Here is a 19,180-nt window from a genome sequence, read left to right on the forward strand (position 1 = left end):
TTGTTAACAGGTGTGAGTGTAAGTGTTGGGGAAACTCAGTACCTGTGAGATAAATGTCAAATCCCACACAGATTGTTGTTATTCTGTGAAATATGGCAGTAAAAACATTATTTAATTTCAGTCTGCACTTTTCGGCACGTTTCTAGTTACTTGGGAACAGCTAGCTAAAACTAATGTAGTTTAATACAACAACTCTGTGAAAATCCTGCCCTCATGAAGGTTATAATTTTCAGTTTTTACTGATTGAGAGAGCTGATGATTCAACTTTATGGTCATTTTGGAGGCTGTTGTTTATGATTTTGTTTAAAAGTATTGTATTGTTATGGGAGGTGTTTGTAATATTGAGTCTCGTAGCTAAAAATGGGCTAAGACGCACCTCTCAGTATAATGTAGTACAGTTCAGCGACATGTCTGCGTGTTTTACCACTACCATTATTAAAACATTAGTTAAATTTTTCTGAAACCTTTCTCACCCATATATTTACCAGCCTTTACATCATCTTAGGATTTAATCAGCAACCTTGATGTCACAAACCTCCCTCTTTGAACTTGTAGGCTACTGATGCTACTAACAGTGGTTGTGAAATAATAAGGTGTTATTAACTTAAGTGTAAGCGGTTAAGTGTTTGTTCGGAAGGAAAGGTGAGTGCGTGTGCGTGTGTGTGTGTGTGTGTGTGTGTGTGTGTGTGTGTGTGTGTTATCATTGGCATCATTAATAAAAGCTTAAGATGGCAAGGGAAGTCAGTCAAAGGGTGTGGTGGAGGTGGCAGGGAGTGCTGGGCTGTGCAGTGGCCTCAGTTTTAGCCCCAGGCCAGTAACAGCCTTGGGTTTGACATTTAAAGTTAAGAAAACACTCAGCTGCAAAGTGTCAAGCTGTGGTGTGTGTGCGTGTGTGTGTATGTGTGGCTGTGGAGGTAGAGCCTCTGTTTGTGCTGTGTGGTTGTGCATACTTTGGAGTGTGTATGTGTCATTACTTGAAGTCAAAATGTGCTGGTCGTTTGGAGGAATTTGTGTCATTTGTGGTCACTGCACATGGAGAGTTTGATGATCAACGCATTTCCTGTGCTGGAATGGATGTTCATGTTAACCATAATCTGATCAATCAAGTTATGTCACTTCAGTGGGCCACAAAGTGTTGTGTAACAATAAAACATAGCAAGATAACCTTCCACTGGCATTTCTCATCATTAGCGTGCTCCCTCACTGTGTGCAGATACCCACAGGAAATTATGCAGCTTCTTGTGTCAGAAGCAAAACGATGTTGCACAAGCACATAAATGTTTCCTGGTCTTTATGAAAAATGAATGCAATACCTCGGACAGTGTGCCTTGAACAGAAGCTAACATTTTTTTCAATAAGGGAGAAAGGGGTGTATATATGTAATGTAAAAGAAAAAAAAATGGCCTGTGAAAAATGTGTAGCAATGTAATATTCATTCTTCATTTCACTCTGAATACATTTAACATTCTATGTTAAGGATGAATTATAGATATTTTAAAAGCTAAGACAAGAGGAAGTGACCCTCTGGACTTGTGCTGCCTGCTCATAAAACTGTGAAAATGGTGAAGAGGAATTCATATAGACCCTGGTCAGGTGTACCCAGTATGTGCTGTTTTACAGGTCCAATGCTCAAAGCTTTCTCTGCAAATACAGTATGTTGCTGCAATGTTTCACTAACATTTAAATGAGTACCTATAAAAGACACTTTTGCAAAGCTTTCAATTTAATAAGTGAACATAACTTGCTTTGCTGTTTGTCTAACAGTATAATTGTTGTTGGGCTTAAAAGCACTAGCTGTAAATCAGCATTGTAACGAATAATTCTGTTTCCTTTGCTGCTAACATTTTATGTAGTTTTGTAAGTATTGGGGATAATAGGCCTTCTCTCTCACACATGCTTCATCTTTTAAGATGCAACCACTGTTGATAAAAAATCTAAACTCTGAAGTATACCTTGATGTTAGAAGAAACTTTTTGTATTTGAGTCACAGAAATTAACATTAACCAGCCCATAGATAGAGGTTAAAGGGTCACTTCACCCCAAATAATGACACAAAATGTTCACACATCCCCCAAGTGTTATCTTATCCAGCTGCTAGTTTTGGTGTTCCATAGTTTTGATATCTCTGCCAGTGACTATTGCAGGAATTGTGCATCATGGTTTATGCCTGACATTGTTTGTCTTTACAGGGTCCTGATTTGCACCCACTCCAACAGTGCGGCTGACCTTTACATTAAGGACTACCTTCATCCTTACGTTGAAGCGGGCAATCCACATGCCAGACCTCTCAGGTAAGGAAACACACTTACTTAAAGAAGATTTGATAGCTAAGGGCAGAAACATGTTTTATGTGCTTTGTGTATGTGCATGTACTCTGTGTAACAGTTAAAATATTAAGTTGTTCGCTGAAGGAGGCATTAAGAGCCCAACGTGCAGTTGACTTCACATAGCTTTTAGGACTACAGCCCCACACTCTTGTCTTGGAGTTAAACACATACACGTCGTGGTTTGTCTGCTGTGAGCCACCTTAAAGTCCCTGTTCATGTAATTTCTGTGGTGACAGTAGTACACCAATATTAATGATTATATAAACTAGCTAAATAGCATTTTCAGGTTTTAAAACTGCCTACAGTCTTTGAATTTTTTCTTTAATATAGCCAAAAAGAATCAGTTAAATTTGATATTTTGTACTTAGTAGTTGTGTCTCTGTTGGCTAAGGTTTGCCTTGCCAGAGACTATTTGTATGACACTCATTTTTACACATCAACTGGATTAGCATTATTGGAAAGCCTGCAGTCAGAATGATACATCCATATTATACAGAGATTGTTGAGTGGTTGGGTTGTCTTTGCCCTATAGCAATGTCAGGCAGACATCAAGCTGACTTTGGAGATGTGACTTCAGTAAGGCTCCTGCTTTAAGAACTACACCTGGAGGCAACAAACACACGCTCAAGAGATACACACAACTTCCTTACATTGCACAAGTGACTTCTAATCACATTTCAGCAACCCCAGAGGTCACAAAGGACAGGGAAGCAATGTCTGCCTTGACCGGCAAAGGCCTAACATGACAGCTGGGTGTTTGTGTGTGTGTGTCTCTCTACACACACACAAGCCTAGGGACCATATGGGCAATCAAATGGCTTGTTTCACTTGAGTGGCCGGTCTGATTTCAACCGGTTCCAGTGTGAATTCCTCCATAATCACTGTAGCAAACTCCTCTCTCAGCTCCCCTTGTCTCCTTTAGGATGAGTGGACTCACTCAAGAATAAAGAGCCATATGAATATTTAGGGCCAGAGTCTGGAAAAGGACTGACCAACATCCCAAGGAGACAGTCTGTAAGGGCTTTCCTTTCTGGCTGTCCATGTCGATCAGTTTGCTGCAGACCTGAGGTGTACACAGAGTCATGTGCAGCCATGCAAAAGAATCTGTCCTGTAAAAATTCTTCACTCACGTGCTATTTACATTTTGAGATAGTTTTTGAGTCCTCCTTGACACAATAACCTCATGCATTGAATGAATTTAACAATGTGCACATTGCAGGGGAACGAATACCTGACTACTAAAGTAATTGCTCTTGTCCTCCTCTAGTTGTACCTCTCTCCCCTGATCGTTGTCCTTTCCTCTCTCTCTCTCTCTCTCTCTCCAGGGTATACTTCAGGAACCGCTGGGTGAAGACAGTCCACCCAGTGGTCCAGCAGTACTGTCTCATCTCCAGCACACAGGTCACTTTCCAGATGCCCACAAGGGAGGACATCCTCAGGCACCGCGTGGTGGTGGTCACCCTCAGCACCTCCCAATACCTCTGCCAGCTTGACTTGGAGCCCGGTGAGTCATATGAGTAGATATTTAGTAGTCTCTTGAATAGTAGGACTGCTTAGCGATGGTTGCCCTCAGTAGCATTCATGTCCTTTGTCAACTTGATACCTGATGATACAGGGAGTTCGGTAGGTGGTGGTTCGGTATGGCATGGTTTACCAGTTTTCCAGCAGATGGTTCTGCAAATGTCTCTGGTGGTAGCAGTCTAAATTATTTAAATTTCATGAAGGGATTAGGTTAACGGAAAAACCATGTGCAGTGTTCAAACAACATTTGAAGAATAAGCACATACTTTATCAGACATACACACAGAATACAATGGCAACCAGAAATATATAAAACCCTTGTAAAATGTAACATCACCAGCAGTTTGTAATAATAACTAATGTTGTGGATTATGATTTTTAATTCAACTCAGAAGGTTCACTCATGTACCTTTTGTGCACCATATGTAAGTGAGGCAGAGAAAATATTAGAAATGCCAATACAATGACAAGGAAAATCACAGGCTCAAATATTAACACAGAATTGAGTCAACACACAAAAGCTCATAATCATATGCAGACACAGCTCAGAGCATTCAGTGTCCTGTTCCTTGGTCATCCCCAGTGACTCTGATACCCGGTGTTGGCAGGGACCCACCGTTTAGAGAGAGATGGAAGTCATTTAAGTCGTGTAAAAAACATGGAAAACAAACCAATTTGTCAGTGCAGGCTAATAACTGACTCTAATGTGTCAGCGGAGGGGGCTTTGTCTGTTGCTTGGGAACACCATCTGCCTGTTTCTAATGTACTTTACATCATTAGCCCTCCTCCCCATGTTTCATCTCTCCCGCTCTCCTGGTGTTCAACGGTGATGAAAATTGCCAGGAAACGAGGCAACTGGGAGCCAGCAAGTCTACTAAGTAGCAATAACAAATCTCCCACCTCAAACACAGAGTTGCCCCAAAAAAGATGGTTGTGCTGCTATTTTATGTTTGGCTTGTCGTTTTTCATCTTTTATTTATGGCTTAGATATGTGATCTGGCATGTTGAAACTGTACATGCTTGTTTTTATTTTCTGTGAATGAGCTTTGCATGTATGTTAATACCACTGTCATGTGCAGGCCATGGAATTTTATTGTCTGCTCACATAAGTGAGCACAGTGACCTGCTGTGACTAGTAGGGTCGCTTCTCAGCCACTCTTGCCTCTCAAATTTGACTCCCAGCCCATTCTCCAGTCTGTAGCCAATGTAAGTTTCATCCCCTAGTTGAAACATGTGCAAGTGAGGTGCAGTGGCCATTGGTGTGCCCTAAGAAGTTTTCTGCTGTTTTAGTTTCTGAAAAAGGCTGAATACAAAAAGTAATGATTATAGAGCTGTTTGCTAGCTAATGCAGTAATGGAGAGTAAAGCCCTCTTGTGTGTTATTTTCCCCAAAAATGAAAAGTCAAAAAAATAAACACCTCACATTCAGTCCACAATGCCCCCAAAGCTCTCATCCCTTAAATTTATTTTGGGTTCAGTTTGATTTTCTGCCTTTTTCTCTACTGACAAAAGCAAAAAAAAAAAAAAAGCAGACTCTGTATTCATGAATGAAATTCGGCTGCCGGGGAGACATAAGCATTTTTGATGATGATGTTTCCCCGAGGTGACATGCAGTGCAGCTCTGTGTGTTTTTCTACCATCCTGCCAGCTGCTGTTCAGAATCGACTACATCCCTGTAATTGGACAGTCACAGGACTGTAATACAATTACCTATAATGACTGCCACATTTAATCATTATTTCTTAAGCACAAGGAAATTTAATTTGTTAAGTAAACCACCCTGAAAACAAAATGGTGTAAATGAACCAATTTGAAGGTACAGGAGAGACATGGACATTTTCAAGTTGATGCCATATTTTCACTTCCCAGCAGACCAGGGCTTAGCTGAATATAATATGTTATGTCTGGAGGCTACTGGACCTTTCAGCCTGGTGATAAAGGTTCAGAACTATAGCTCATACTATAGTCAATAAGGGATTGGTACTATCTGAAATTAAGTTGGCTCCTAATGGGTTCACATTGTGTGGCAGGCACCAAAACACATCCAAGAACAATATAAGAAATCATGTTACCGTCAGCTTTGGGAAATAATTTTTTTGTGAGATTAGACAGTTTGACAAAGCTTTCAAATGTTTTATGGGATATAGTTACCTGCATACCCCCTTTCACATTCACACATCACAGATTTTCCAAGTCACTGTTACAGTGTGAAAAGGGTAGAAAGAGACTGTGAAAGGGAGAATGTGAGAGACTGGGTGTGTGAGGTGAAGGAGCTGCCATTTATTATTAACAGTCATCTCTCCCCCAAATCACTTCTGCAACACTGTGCCTATGATCTCTTTCACCTCTGCTTTATTATCCCTCCCCCCTTCTTTCTCTTACCACTGTTTTGTCAAATTTAAACACCATTATTAGTCCAGTGACAGATAGCAGCTACAGAAATGTAATTTGGACCCCTGTTTTAGAGATAGGTTCCCCAAGGCTGGCAGCTGTGTTCCAGGTGAAGCATTAAGCACCATGTTCCTTCATGTCTGCCCGTTTGTCTGCTTGGTGCTCATAAAGACCATGTCTGCCTCCCTCTTGCCTCCCTCCTAATCTCTGCCTCGCTGCCTGGGGAAACATTCCCATTTGTAATGACCCATGTACATCATTTGTGAGCGTTATTTGGCCCTTATGTATTCATGTGGATCGAAGTAAAAGAGCAAGTAGGCAGGATGCAGCAGGGGTGCTGTTGACTACAATTTATAGGAGAGGTCAACAAAATTGGCTGGCCTCAATAATTAACAATGTGATATAAGGGGTAGCACATTTACATGAAGTCCCCATGGCTGCATTGTTGAGCAAGACAGTGAAAAAATAAAGAGCTCTATGCAAGCTTCAACTGCCCTGTTTGAAATGATACTCCCACCAGCATTTCATTGCTCTCAACACAGTAAAAATCTGTGCAACTTAACTGCTCATTCATCCTGTATACACACTATTGAGTGATTACTCAAGTGCATGATTTTAAGTTCATGCCTGTGATTCAGAGATTACTCATGTGCATAATTGTGTACTACACTGCGTCTTTGGAATAAGTGACCTCTCTGACATCGAGCAGTCTTTCTTTGCCGCCTAACAGCTCATTATCGTAGAGGAGATCATTACATAATTGAAAAGGATGGAATGTAACCATATTTAGTCTGCTTTAAGAATTCCCAGAGACATTTTTCCCCCCATCCGTGCATGTACACTTTTGTTTGGTACATCACTCTGAAAGGGCGTTTCCCACTTCATAAGCTCTAATAGATAAACCCAATTATACACATTCTGCAAATATCTACATGGAAACATTGGCCATTGTAACAAAGTGTATACATTCAGGACCACAGTGGGGGAACAGAACCAGCCTTTGCTTCAATGAGTTGCAGACACAGTTCAGAGAGAACAGTGTTTTGAGGCTTTATAGCTGGGGGAAAAAAATCAATACATTTTGCAGGCATTTGTTCAAAGGCAGATACTAAAGAGTGAATTTTGCCACCAATCAAACTGCTCCACCTCTTTCCTTGCCAGCCCATGTTTCTGTTGTTTGTTTACCCCTTGACAGTCACAGTTTATTTTGTTATTTCCAACCGTCACATTTCATATCTGCATATAGTTTCCTGTGGAAATAGTGTTTGGGCTTCAGAGGCTGTTTGCTGGTTGTTATTCAGCCTCTCTCTTCCCAGCTCCCTGCTCCAGCGCTCATTTGCCATGCCGTTTCATCCCCTCCCTTCATACTGCCGAGCACCATTTGAGCGTTTTAAATCAGGGTTAGGCTACTGTTTCATCCCTTTCAAAACGTCCACAAAACCCTGCCTTTAGTTTGTAGGGCTGGTTAAAAGAGGAATAGGAAAAAGTGAGAGAATGGCACATTAGTGACAGTTACATGGTTTTAATGCTCCTGGTAAACAAAATTATTATGCAAAATGATATATCGGGTTATTGGTAAAAATCGTCTGATTCAACTAGATTAGCTGGGCTTTGATTTGACTTGGTTCATTTTGACAACATATCAATGTTTTGTATGTGAATTTGAAAGGATTTTTTTCTAAATCACAGTGGCATAAGTTAAATCTAAGCAGTATATTGTCAAATGATTTCTAGCTTTGTGTCACTGCAGTATCTGAATGACAGGTTACAGGTGACACAGTTTTTATAAAGTTCCTTGTCTTTGCCCCCAAACATTTGCTTTCCAAAACCTTGGATAACTATTGTTGCTGAGAGGCCATAGTTTAGATAGCTATGTAGTCATTAACACTGCACCCTATGTTGAAATGTCATAAGGAGATACTTACTTGGTGGGTTCATGATAGATAATAAATGTGGTCAGGTCTACTCAAAGGGTAGCTGCTGGTTTCAAGCAATATCAAATCGATGGAATCGTTACAGATAAGGAAACTATTTATAAACTCACATTTCAGTAATTACCAATCTTTTGCCCTTTTATGAGTCATCAATTAGACCTGTATTGTCCTAAAGATTAAGATGGGCTATGGATAGCTACAAGTTCCAGCTGTGAGTGCTGCTTCAGCTCAACACATTTAAGTTTGTTTTTGTTTTGACATTTCTTTCCCAGGACCCTTTTACATAGTTGCTTGAACTGATTTTTTGCAGGGATTGCTCTAAATTGGGTTTGCTCTTTTGGTGCATATATTTTAAAATAAATCCTTCAGTAAACTTTGATAAAAAGGCTTCTCATGTATGTTATCAGCAGGATACTTAAATGTGAGTAAAGTGTGCAATTTTTACAACTGTTCATAGTGACCATATACAGTAGGGTCATAATGTCTGAAACGGCTTTTCCATTTAAGTGGATGTGGTCTCAGACTTGTGGACCCTACTGTATTAGAAGTAATATGAGCTAAATTGATGTTCGTGTCCCATATGTTTTGGCAGGGTTGTTCACTCATATCCTACTGGATGAAGCGGCCCAGGCCATGGAGTGTGAAACCATCATGCCTTTTGCTCTAGCTAGCAAGACCACCCGCATCGTGCTGGCTGGGGACCATATGCAGGTAAGTAAACAGAGTCAACAAGGGCAGTTACAAAATATCTAGTTTCAATTTTCACTGTGCAGAAGCTGCAGGTTTCTCCAGTGAAACGAAAAAAACTGCCACATTGTTTTGCTTATCTGTGAATCACAGGATAATGTCAATGCACATCATAGGGTGTTGGGTTCATTGTCTCAGATGTTTGAAGACTAACCAAAATAAATACATAGAAGGGATGCAGCACAGCAGCAGAAAGCCGATCCTTTTGTGCTTTGCTGTGGATTAGATTTTATCCAACTTACAATACAAAAGAACAGACAGCAGCCACTGTAGACCACCTCAACCAAAGATAACTTAAACATAAACTTGCGTCAGTCAAGCTTTCTACCAACATAAGGAATTAAACCCTTATTTCCTCCTCTCCTGGTTTTTAGACAGTGCACAGGATTACCAGTAGGCAGTGGATGAAGAGAAGGCAAGAGTCTGCTATGCAGTAATTGCTTAAATTACTTTCTACCTTTTCTTGGAGCAAAGAAAATCGGACTTAAAATACAATGTCCACCTATGTATCCATCTCTCTCATTCTCAATCACTTTGTCTCACGCTTTCCTCCATGGAAGGATGTTGCGGTTTATATTTCTTCATCTCCCTTTTGCTGCCACAACAACAGTTTACCTCCTTCATTCAGGAGTGGAAGAGGCAGCTCAATTGTCAATGAAGGCTAAGGGCCCTATTGATCGTTTGCTTTCTCATTGACTGTGTGGGGCCCTATTAAGCTAGCTCATCCTCTCTCACTGGCAGGCTTGAATTAAGATTCACGCTTCAGATAAATTACTGTCTTGTACATGGCAGTGGTCAGAAGAGAAAAGGTAATTGAGTCTGCATGTTTGTGTGGGCATGTGCAATTTTAAAAATGTGTAACCTCATTTCAATCAAAGCGCTTTGGGAAGATGGTTGTAAATCATCCTCACTACTGTCGGACCAGAGGAAAATAACACACTAAAGTTGCCTTGGCTATTTCAAATAAATGGATTTTTGCTTAATTCAATCACAAACAGTCAACCTTTTTATATTGCTTCCAAAAGAAGAGGAATCAGATACTACTGGTGGTTTGGTATCAATCAAATGCTATTCTGCTGTGGCTTGCCATATTGGAGCAGATCTGTAACTTAGACTGGTTTGTGCATATATACTCCAAACAAAATTGAATTTGTTTTCAAACTGCTGTCAAATCACTGCAAGCAAATTCCAATGCAATCACTGCGACTCAAAGTTATTCCCTTTCTTTAATGCATCAAAGACACCAGATGGAAGAACTTGCAAGTCACAGAGGGATAAAACACAACTTGGCACTGCTTTGTTAGACTTATTAGATTCAGTATACCAAACTGAAATTCACAGTTGAATAGACTGAAAAGGTAATAGTCTGAGAAAATGGTCAAGTACCTGTGACATGCTTTGTAACTAACTTTGCTTTCCATCTCTCCCTCCCTGCCTCTTTCTCTTCCTCAATTTTCTTTCCCTTGATTTGCAGCTCAGTCCATTTGTGTACAGTGAGTTTGCGCGGGAGCGTAACCTGCACGTGTCACTGCTGGACCGACTGTATGAGCACTACCCCCCGGAATTTCCCTGTCGCATCCTCCTGTGCGAAAACTACCGCTCCCATGAAGCTATCATCAAGTAGGTGTGAGCCCCCAATGCCTTGTGTCAAAACCGTGGGAGTACAGGCTGAAAAGATGGAGGAAAGATGAGATACTAGAGAGAAGAGGTGGTGGGAGAAAGGGGTCAGAAAGGGAAAAGAATATAGAATAGCAATAGAGGAGAAGAGTTGACACACATGGGTTTTCCAGAGAGGAAAGAGGGGTTATAAAGGCGGTGTACATGCAGACAATAGCCCTATGACAAAACAACACAAGGGGCTGCAATGCTGTGGGCGTGGTGCTACAGGCACTGGTGAGAAGATGAAACATGATCTAGGAAGTCCAGATGGAATGTATTAGACTCAAAGAAAGGGTTATCCTCAACACAAAAAATGTTCTCCGTCTCCTTTTTTTGTGAGACAAGCAGTACTGTAGCACAATGCTACAGGGTGCACCCGTCATTTGCACATTATTTCACCATTTTAGGTTCAATTGCATGTGCTGTATTTGACTGGACAACGGTGCTTGGTAGGGTTGGGTATTGTTTGAATTTTATCCATTCCAGTTCCTATCGATTCCTTGTTTCGATTCCAAAATGATTTTAAAAAAAGGATGTGAATATTCACAAAGTAAATGGATAAAGATCAATCTAGAGCAAACATACACACAGAGAGAGGACATGTGGTATTGCTCGGCATCTCTATGTTTGTGTGTATGTGTGTGTGGAGCAGTGACAAATGGAGAAAGGCAGAGAGCCCGAGTGAAAGAGTGCATGCAATATATAATTAACTCTCTGTTGAGTGAGGAAATACTATACACAGGCTGCTTGTGCAGACTGTAATTTGCAGTAATAAAAGTATTAAAGTAAAACACGTGGATTAAGATGGAAGGGTGGACAGCTGCAGAGATGGATTTATTTTCAGAGGCACGATACAGTTAACAAAGATATTTTAAAAGAGTGTCTTCAGCCTGAACTGGAGCCTAAATACGACTGCATTCACACTGCGTTCTGTCCTCCACTTCTTCTCCTCTCCCCCTCTCTCTTTTACCTCCTCCTTCCTCCCTTTCCTCTCTTTCGTGGTCCATGTAAAATACTGTTGTGACGTTAGCCATCTTGTGTTTGACATGTGATGTAGTTACATAGACAGGTCCTGGCAGATAGCTACATACAGTGGGGTCAAAAAGTCTGAGACAACTTTACCAGTTTTTTACGGGTACCAAGTACTTGGATTCGGCACTAATTTGGAAACAAGTTTTGGGTACCAACCCTGCTGCTGGGTCAAATTGTGCTACAACAAAAGTAGAGCGCTGAGAATAAAAAATAATAATACTTGAAGTAGTAAATGTAAATTGTCAGGTTCTGCAGTTCAACTTTAACTCATTATGATTTGCTGGTTGCACACACATTGTATCCATAATCATTCTGTGACATTAAACATGTTTGTGTTTTCATGGGATGAAGCACATCATTACCAAGCTATTTGAGCAAGTGCTGGTCATTTCCCCACTTCAAATTTTGTTCAACATACAGATCTCAACTATGAAAGGTTATGTTGCAGGAAAATGTGTACAAAATGATATTCAGGTTAACCATTAAATGACAATAAGAATTATGATCGATTAATACTATCAGGTAAACAGTAAAATATCCAGGGACATCCGTACAATCTGAGCAGGTAATCCCAGCTGCGGGTCTGACAGTTAACAGACTGCGCACTAGAATAACCCCACAGTATGTCAACATGTTGCTATTTCTGAATAAAAACCAGTAGACAAGCTGTCTCCTATGCTGAGGACTGAGGTAGGCCTGTTTATTTCATTTTAAGATTTAATGCCAGTCTGACTCTGTGTTGTGCAAGCAGTAGTCCGCCTGTTCACATCAAAAGCACATTTCTCTGCGCCAGTCAAGAATCTTTTCTGCTCCTCTGCTCTTTTTTAATCACAGGTAGATTTAATCTTTATAATAACCTCATGAATTTAAAATGCAGAGCTCTTTATGCATTCCTGGAAGTCGCTTCTTTTGCAACAATGAAGTTGAAAGGACCATCACCTTGTGGGATGATCTGATGGGAGGGGCTTCTGTGCGTGTGCGTGTGTGTGTGTTCAATTTAGACACTGCGTCATTCCTGCCACTTAAACCTCTGTGTATAGGTATTTTTCAATGGATTATAGCTACTCGTCTATTCTAAAACATAGATTTTAATCAGTTAATGGTTGGTTAATGAGAATCCATCAGAAAAAAACTTCCAAATGGACATCCTCGGACTTGCCCGATTATCTGTTTTCTTTGGCTTTAAATGTCAGTAATTTCTGATAAATGTCCTGTCAAAAACACTCCCCATTCTCATATTTACATTTCCTTTCTTTTACCCCCTCCTCCTCTCCTCTTCCTACAGCTACACATCAGAGTTATTTTATGATGGGAAGTTAATGGCAAGTGGGAAGCAGCCCTCCCATAAGGACTTCTACCCTCTGACCTTCTTCACAGCCAGAGGAGAAGATGTCCAGGAGAAGAACAGCACTGCCTATTACAACAACGCGGAGGTATGGGTTAGAAGGTTATTGCAAACGTACACAGACAAAGCAAAAAAGATTTAAGTTAAGTTAACACTTACACATATCTTTTCAGTACAAAAAAACAGACTGGCAGCTTGCCAATGTAGTCTAAGATATTTGCAGAATTATGAGTTTGCTAATAGAATGGAAGTAATAATTTGTGTTGTTGTTCTGCTGTTAAACCTGATCACAACAATTAGTCATAAAACTCAAGTTTTTGGCTGAATGTTATTAGTACTTATGAAATCTGTCAAATAGGAACTTTTAAAATAAATGAATTAATGAATAGAAAATTCATAATTGAGGAAATGCAATTGCAAGCAACATGGCATTGTAAAACACGTTAGACTTGCTATAACTTGATAATACCAACATCTTAAATTAGATCAGCACCTGTGTTGTTTTAATTCGGCAATTTCCAGTCATATGCTGTGAGGCAAATGCATTTATGAGTTGTATAAAAATCCCACAAAGTCTCCAGTGGTAATCTGCTACTAACTCCCTAAATACATGTTTTACATTTAGAATGAAACCTAATAGAGAATAGCCTTGTTCCATCCAGCGGTCCAAGCATAAAAACATGAACATTGTGAAGTTAATCAGTATCAGCTACTCCCGTTCACTGATTTAGTTTAATTTAATTTATTTATGGTGATACATGCACTGTATTTAGTCTGATGTAAGCAAATGCTTCACTCTTTGGAGTGTGAGAGAAATTAACATTGGGAAAACTCTCAAATTCTGATGATGAAATATTTAACAACTAAAACTAACTCTTGGCTAGCAATCATGTTGTTACTACTACATGATCTGACTGAGGCTTCCTTTCATGCTAGTTACACCTCCTATTTCTCACACATTGAGAAGTTGTCATTGATTTTTTTTTTCCTGTCAAATCCACCTGAGAACATGCTGTCATCTTCAGGCTGCATTTATTGCTCTTGCGTCTATCCTTGTGTCCGAGCACTTTATACGGAACACCATATTGATACTGAGTAGAGCGCAAAACAGCCTCTTTTCTTTGCGGCATGGATTCCATAAGATGCTGCAAACATTCCTTTAAGATTCTGCTCCATTTTAACATGAGTGCATCACATAATTTCTGCAGATGTCAGCTGCACATTCATGCTGCCAATCTCCCGTTCTACTACATCCCAAAGGTGTTCTACTGGATTCAGTTCTGGTGACTAGGGAGGCCACTGAAGTTCACTGAGCTCATTGTCATGTTCATGAATTCAGTTTGAGACAAATTTTGCTTTGTGACGTGGTGCATTATCATGCTGGAAGCAGCCATTAGAAGATAGTAAAATGTGACCATAAAGGGATGCACTTTGTCAGTAACTTTACTCAGATAGGTGGCATTCAAACCATGAATGACTAGCCTTTCTGTCAGTTCCAACCAGTCTGACCATTCTCCTCTGACCTCTCTCACCAACAAGGTGTTACCATCTGCAGAACTGCCGCTCACTGAATGTTTTTTGTCTTTCGCACTATTCTGAGTAAAAACTCCAGACACTGTTATGTGTGAAAATCCCAGGAGATCAGCAGTTCCTGAAACACTCAAACCAGTGCCGTCTGGCACCAACAATCATGCCACGGTTAAAGTCACATAGATCATATTTTTTCCCTATTCTGATGTTTGATGTGAACATTAACTGAAGCTCCTGACCTGTATCTCCATGACTTTATTCATTGCACTGTTCCTAATAAAGTGCTAGGTGAGTGTATGTATGTAATGCACCACAGCTGTATGTCTGTGACAAAGTGACAGCTAAGCTGTAATGGAGCCAGTGTTGATCATCTAAAACAATCAGAAAATATTGACGATTGCCTAATCACCACTCCAGAAACGGTGTGTTAAATAATGAAATTAAATAAACGTCAACATTTTCAGAAGACATGAGTGATCACTGGTGTACCACAAAAACGCAAATTTGACACACATTGAGAAGAATTCAATTTTTTTGCCACAGCAAATCAGTTTGATTTTAACAAGTTTTATGAATATATGTGTGAAATGGTTTAAATTCTTAAGTATTCTAACTTTCAAATTACACATGGTTGTTCAGCTGTAGACCTCAGTTTGATATGAATAATTCAAGGATTTGATTACAGTGAAATTTAATTTAGATTATTCAGTTGAGTGTGGTTGACTGAATTCAAAAGCAAAACTGATCAACATTGTTTATTCCGTCTCATCACCATAAATAGGAACGCCTGCTGTCTTTTAATTATAATTGAAGATGAAACCCATAAACTTAATTAGGAGGCCAACCAAGAGCTACATTTGACACTCAAGATGCATGATTCACTGACAGTCCTAGCCTTTGATTGGTCCCTCTGCAGACTAACTTTGTTTTGGTCATTTGCTGTCTCCGACCCCTGACCCTCTGCTGACATGTTCTAACCAATTAAACATGGATGCTTCTTGACTTTGCTCCCAAACTGTCAGCAATGCCAAATGAATTACCACCGGTCTCTTTGATACAGCACCCATGTCAAACCATTAGCAACATTATCATAATCTTGCGGAATTGAAATGCTTTGACAAAAGCGTGTCCGTTTGTTTGTCTTGTGGAAGTGTCTTTGATGGGCTTAGCGTCAAGCAGAAGACAATATTTTCATGACAGTTCAAAGCCTCCAGCAGGATGCCAAAGCTCTGAGCAGGAATTTAAAACCTGCTCATGACGAAAAAACAATAGGGATTCAAAATACCAATTCTTACTTTAATACCTAATGTCAGGGCTAATGTTAAAACTAGGAAGGGCTAACAGGAGCGTCAAAAGTTCCTCTAAAGCACACCTACAGGAACTTGTCAAAGTTAAATGATGCCTTCTACCTTCTCTTTACGATTGTGATACTTTTGACCAAGTAGAAGTGTTAACATCAGTGACTAGGAGTTAATGAGGGTGATGGACTATCTTTGTAATATTTGTTTCAAAAAATACAGTGGACACAAAATTATAATCATCATACAGTGAAGCTTATAATGTTCAAAACTTGTCAGTTCAACTATGTTGTACAGTCTCATCAAAATCTGAAAATTGTAAGCTTCACAAAGATAGGATTTGGTGTACTGCTGTAGCTAAATTAAGTGATTATTTACAGTAGATTTTAAAGCTCTCTTAAACTCTCAATTAGTCAGTTTAGCAGCATCTCAAATCGGTTGGAACTGCAACTGTGATATTTAACCTATTGGTTAGACAACCAAAAAATTTTGACTCTGTGACTGATGTATTTTTTAGTTATCAGTGTATGATGATGTAGTGCATGTCTGCAATAAAAGATGAAGCCATAGCTTCGTATTTTATGGGCTCATTTTGATGCCTCAGTGTCATACAGCACCTCAAGCCTCCTTTGTTCTGCAAATATTTTGTCCCCTCCTGTTGCCTTTTTGTGCGCGTGTGTGTAGGGATCATGGTGTGAAGAGACCTTGCATTTGAGCCTCACTGTTTCTTTTCTCTGTCATGTTGCTCCTCCATCTCCTCAGGTATTTGAGATTGTGGAGCGGGTGGAGGAGCTGCGCAAGAAGTGGCCAGTGGCCTGGGGGAAGCTGGACGAGGGCAGCATTGGCGTGGTGTCACCATATGCTGACCAGGTGTTCCGCATTCGTGCTGAGCTAAGAAAGAAGAGAATGCATGAGGTCAGCGTGGAAAGAGTGCTCAATGTCCAAGGTAAGAAAAATCACTTATCATTAGAGTCATGCTGTGTATCACAATATGCATCTATATGTGTGAAGTCACTGGCCTAAACACTCTACAACAATGTATCAGTATATTAATATTTTGAGATTTCAAAATAAGCCTAACTCCCCAAAGGTCTCATTAATATTTCTCCATGAAACTTGTCTCACATGTTTCTGTGAGTGAGATAATTTGTGTGTCTCTACAGTAAAAAATGTAGAGCTCCATTACCCCAAAGACTAATCCCCACTATCTCCCACTGCAGTTATCAGTGTTCGTGTTGCCCTTCAGATCATCAAGTACCACTAGAAGGAGTGAGGGCTGCTTCTCCTCTGCGTCAGTCCCATGTAGCTCCCTCTTATTGCATCCAGCTGCTTTGCACGGTTAATTAACTCCCTCATTAATCACATATGAAGCGTGTGGACACACACACAGGAAAACTGTGCAACAGTTAGTGATTAGAATTTGAATATACCATACATTTAGATGATGTTTGCTTATGTTATCTATCAGCCATAAGAAGATGAAATTATTACTATTGTTTTCTGTTCAGTTAACTCTAGTGATTTGAATCCTTTCTTTTATTTGCTGCAACAAGCTAGTACAAAACAACTAGCTTAAAAAGTGGGTTCAGTTTCCACTAATGTCAAATGTCATAGAAGCTAATGGAGAAATTAAGTTCGCCCATCAGTTTAGTTTTCAATCAATGCAATTTTGCTTATTTTTTTAGTCAAAAGAACCCTGTGCCTCAAATCTGTCAATCATGAACTAATCTGAATCTTTCTTGTGTTTCTAAATTGATAGAAAAGATGAATAGAATTTTTTTTTAACAGTCTTTGCTTCTTTTGATATTATGTTTGACTTGTGTAGCACTTCTCAGAATACTTAGGTCATAATACAAAATTGTTTGCAGGTAAACAGTTCCGGGTGCTGTTCCTCAGCACGGTGCGGACACGGCATACCTGCAAGCACAAGCAGACGGCCATCAAGCGTAAAGAGCAGCTAGTTGAGGACTCAACAGAGGACCTTGACTATGGCTTTCTCTCCAATTACAAGCTACTCAACACGGCCATTACCAGAGCCCAATCCCTGGTTGCGGTCGTGGGAGACCCCATCGCACTGTGCTCCGTTGGGCGCTGCAGGTAAATATGAGCATTTTTGACTAAAGCCTTAAGTACTGTGACACAGCAGATCTTTATGCTTAAAGTGTAGTTATAATAAATAATGTTTTTGTAATGAGGTACATTTACAGGATCAGCCAATAGGAACAACAAAAACTTCACAAATAACCTTTGTTATTTGTGTTTTTATCATCGTATTGCATATTACTAGATATCTTATGATGTAGGTATGTTATAGCGAGTTGTAAAGTGTAAAAATCACACGACATGACATAAGGGAAGTCCCAGGAAATCAAAGTTTGTTTGTGAATTTTTGACCAGTTCAGTTTCTATGTGGACACCTGTTTTCTTCCATATACTGAGCTGTTGGTTGCGATCACTGTAGTTTCATAAAGCTACTAGAGGGTTGCCATTGGCTGATTTCTTTCTCTGTTTGATTTCTTGAGCCCATCTCCACACGTTCCCCACCTCCAATCACCATAGCAACTGTCAGTTTTGTCTGCTAGTCATTGCAACATGTCAGGTCCTTTGCTGCTGTGGTTGTTCGAAAATGTCAGCCTGCAGAGACACAGCAATTAAAGTGATGTGTCCAAAACAAATACATTGTTTGCCCCACGCTGACCTTCCTCTTAGAAGCCAGAGGTCCTGGTCAGTGAAGTAGCTGAAGGAAGTGTTAAGAAACAGTCAATAGGGAGTAGCTTAGGTGAGTTAGGGTGTAACTAAAGGTCATTACTAAATCTTTTTTGTTTGTTGCTGATTTCTGTTTTGTTGATTAGTTTCTCAAAGTGAATAAACCTTGCAATAAGCTGCAGGTACTACTCTATCTATACTCTAAATAAAACAGCAAATACTCTGGACAGTGTAGTGTTGACGTGCAAACGACCTGAGCCTCCACATGTTAATGACTGTAAATGCACATTTTACATTTAAAGACCTTGGCATGCTATTGCTATCATTTATCATGCCAAATAATAGCACACTACAAATGTTAGCACACTAATATTGTGGGTCTCCACCCACTCCTTTATGAGGACCAATAAATATAATACTAAAAACACGTTAAATATTTCTTTCAATTTCCATGTTATTGTAATTGTCACTTATCTAGTTTTGGTGGGAATTATTTGATTGTTTTATTGTCATAAAAGTAAACAACTCATTTGTGGATAGTCACTGAGAGATTATTGTGCCCTTTGTTCTTTTCATGCTTGCAGTCCTGCTACTCTACTAGGCACTGTTTGCCTCCTGGTTTTAATTTTATTTCCCTTTGGTGTGCTCCATCTTTTTGCTGATTTTCTATTTCTTCATTCTTCTCTCCTCT

The 19,180-nt window shown here is 39.8% G+C and overlaps 1 protein-coding gene across 1 annotated transcript in view; it reads left to right on the plus strand.

The window, feature by feature from the left end:
- The window catches only part of helz (helicase with zinc finger), a 55,987-nt gene that overhangs the window by 23,867 nt on the left and 12,940 nt on the right, over positions 1 to 19,180 (plus strand). The window contains exons 17-23 of the mRNA XM_022755432.1: positions 2,190 to 2,291; positions 3,653 to 3,831; positions 8,765 to 8,883; positions 10,394 to 10,539; positions 12,896 to 13,043; positions 16,546 to 16,729; positions 17,652 to 17,880. Of these exons, the coding sequence (XP_022611153.1) occupies positions 2,190 to 2,291; positions 3,653 to 3,831; positions 8,765 to 8,883; positions 10,394 to 10,539; positions 12,896 to 13,043; positions 16,546 to 16,729; positions 17,652 to 17,880 (1,107 nt within the window). The remainder of the gene's footprint in view (positions 1 to 2,189; positions 2,292 to 3,652; positions 3,832 to 8,764; positions 8,884 to 10,393; positions 10,540 to 12,895; positions 13,044 to 16,545; positions 16,730 to 17,651; positions 17,881 to 19,180) is intronic.

This window comes from Seriola dumerili, unplaced genomic scaffold (genome assembly GCF_002260705.1).
Source record: "Seriola dumerili isolate Sdu_G_001 unplaced genomic scaffold, Sdu_1.0 BDQW01000230.1, whole genome shotgun sequence".
NCBI lineage: Eukaryota > Metazoa > Chordata > Actinopteri > Carangiformes > Carangidae > Seriola > Seriola dumerili.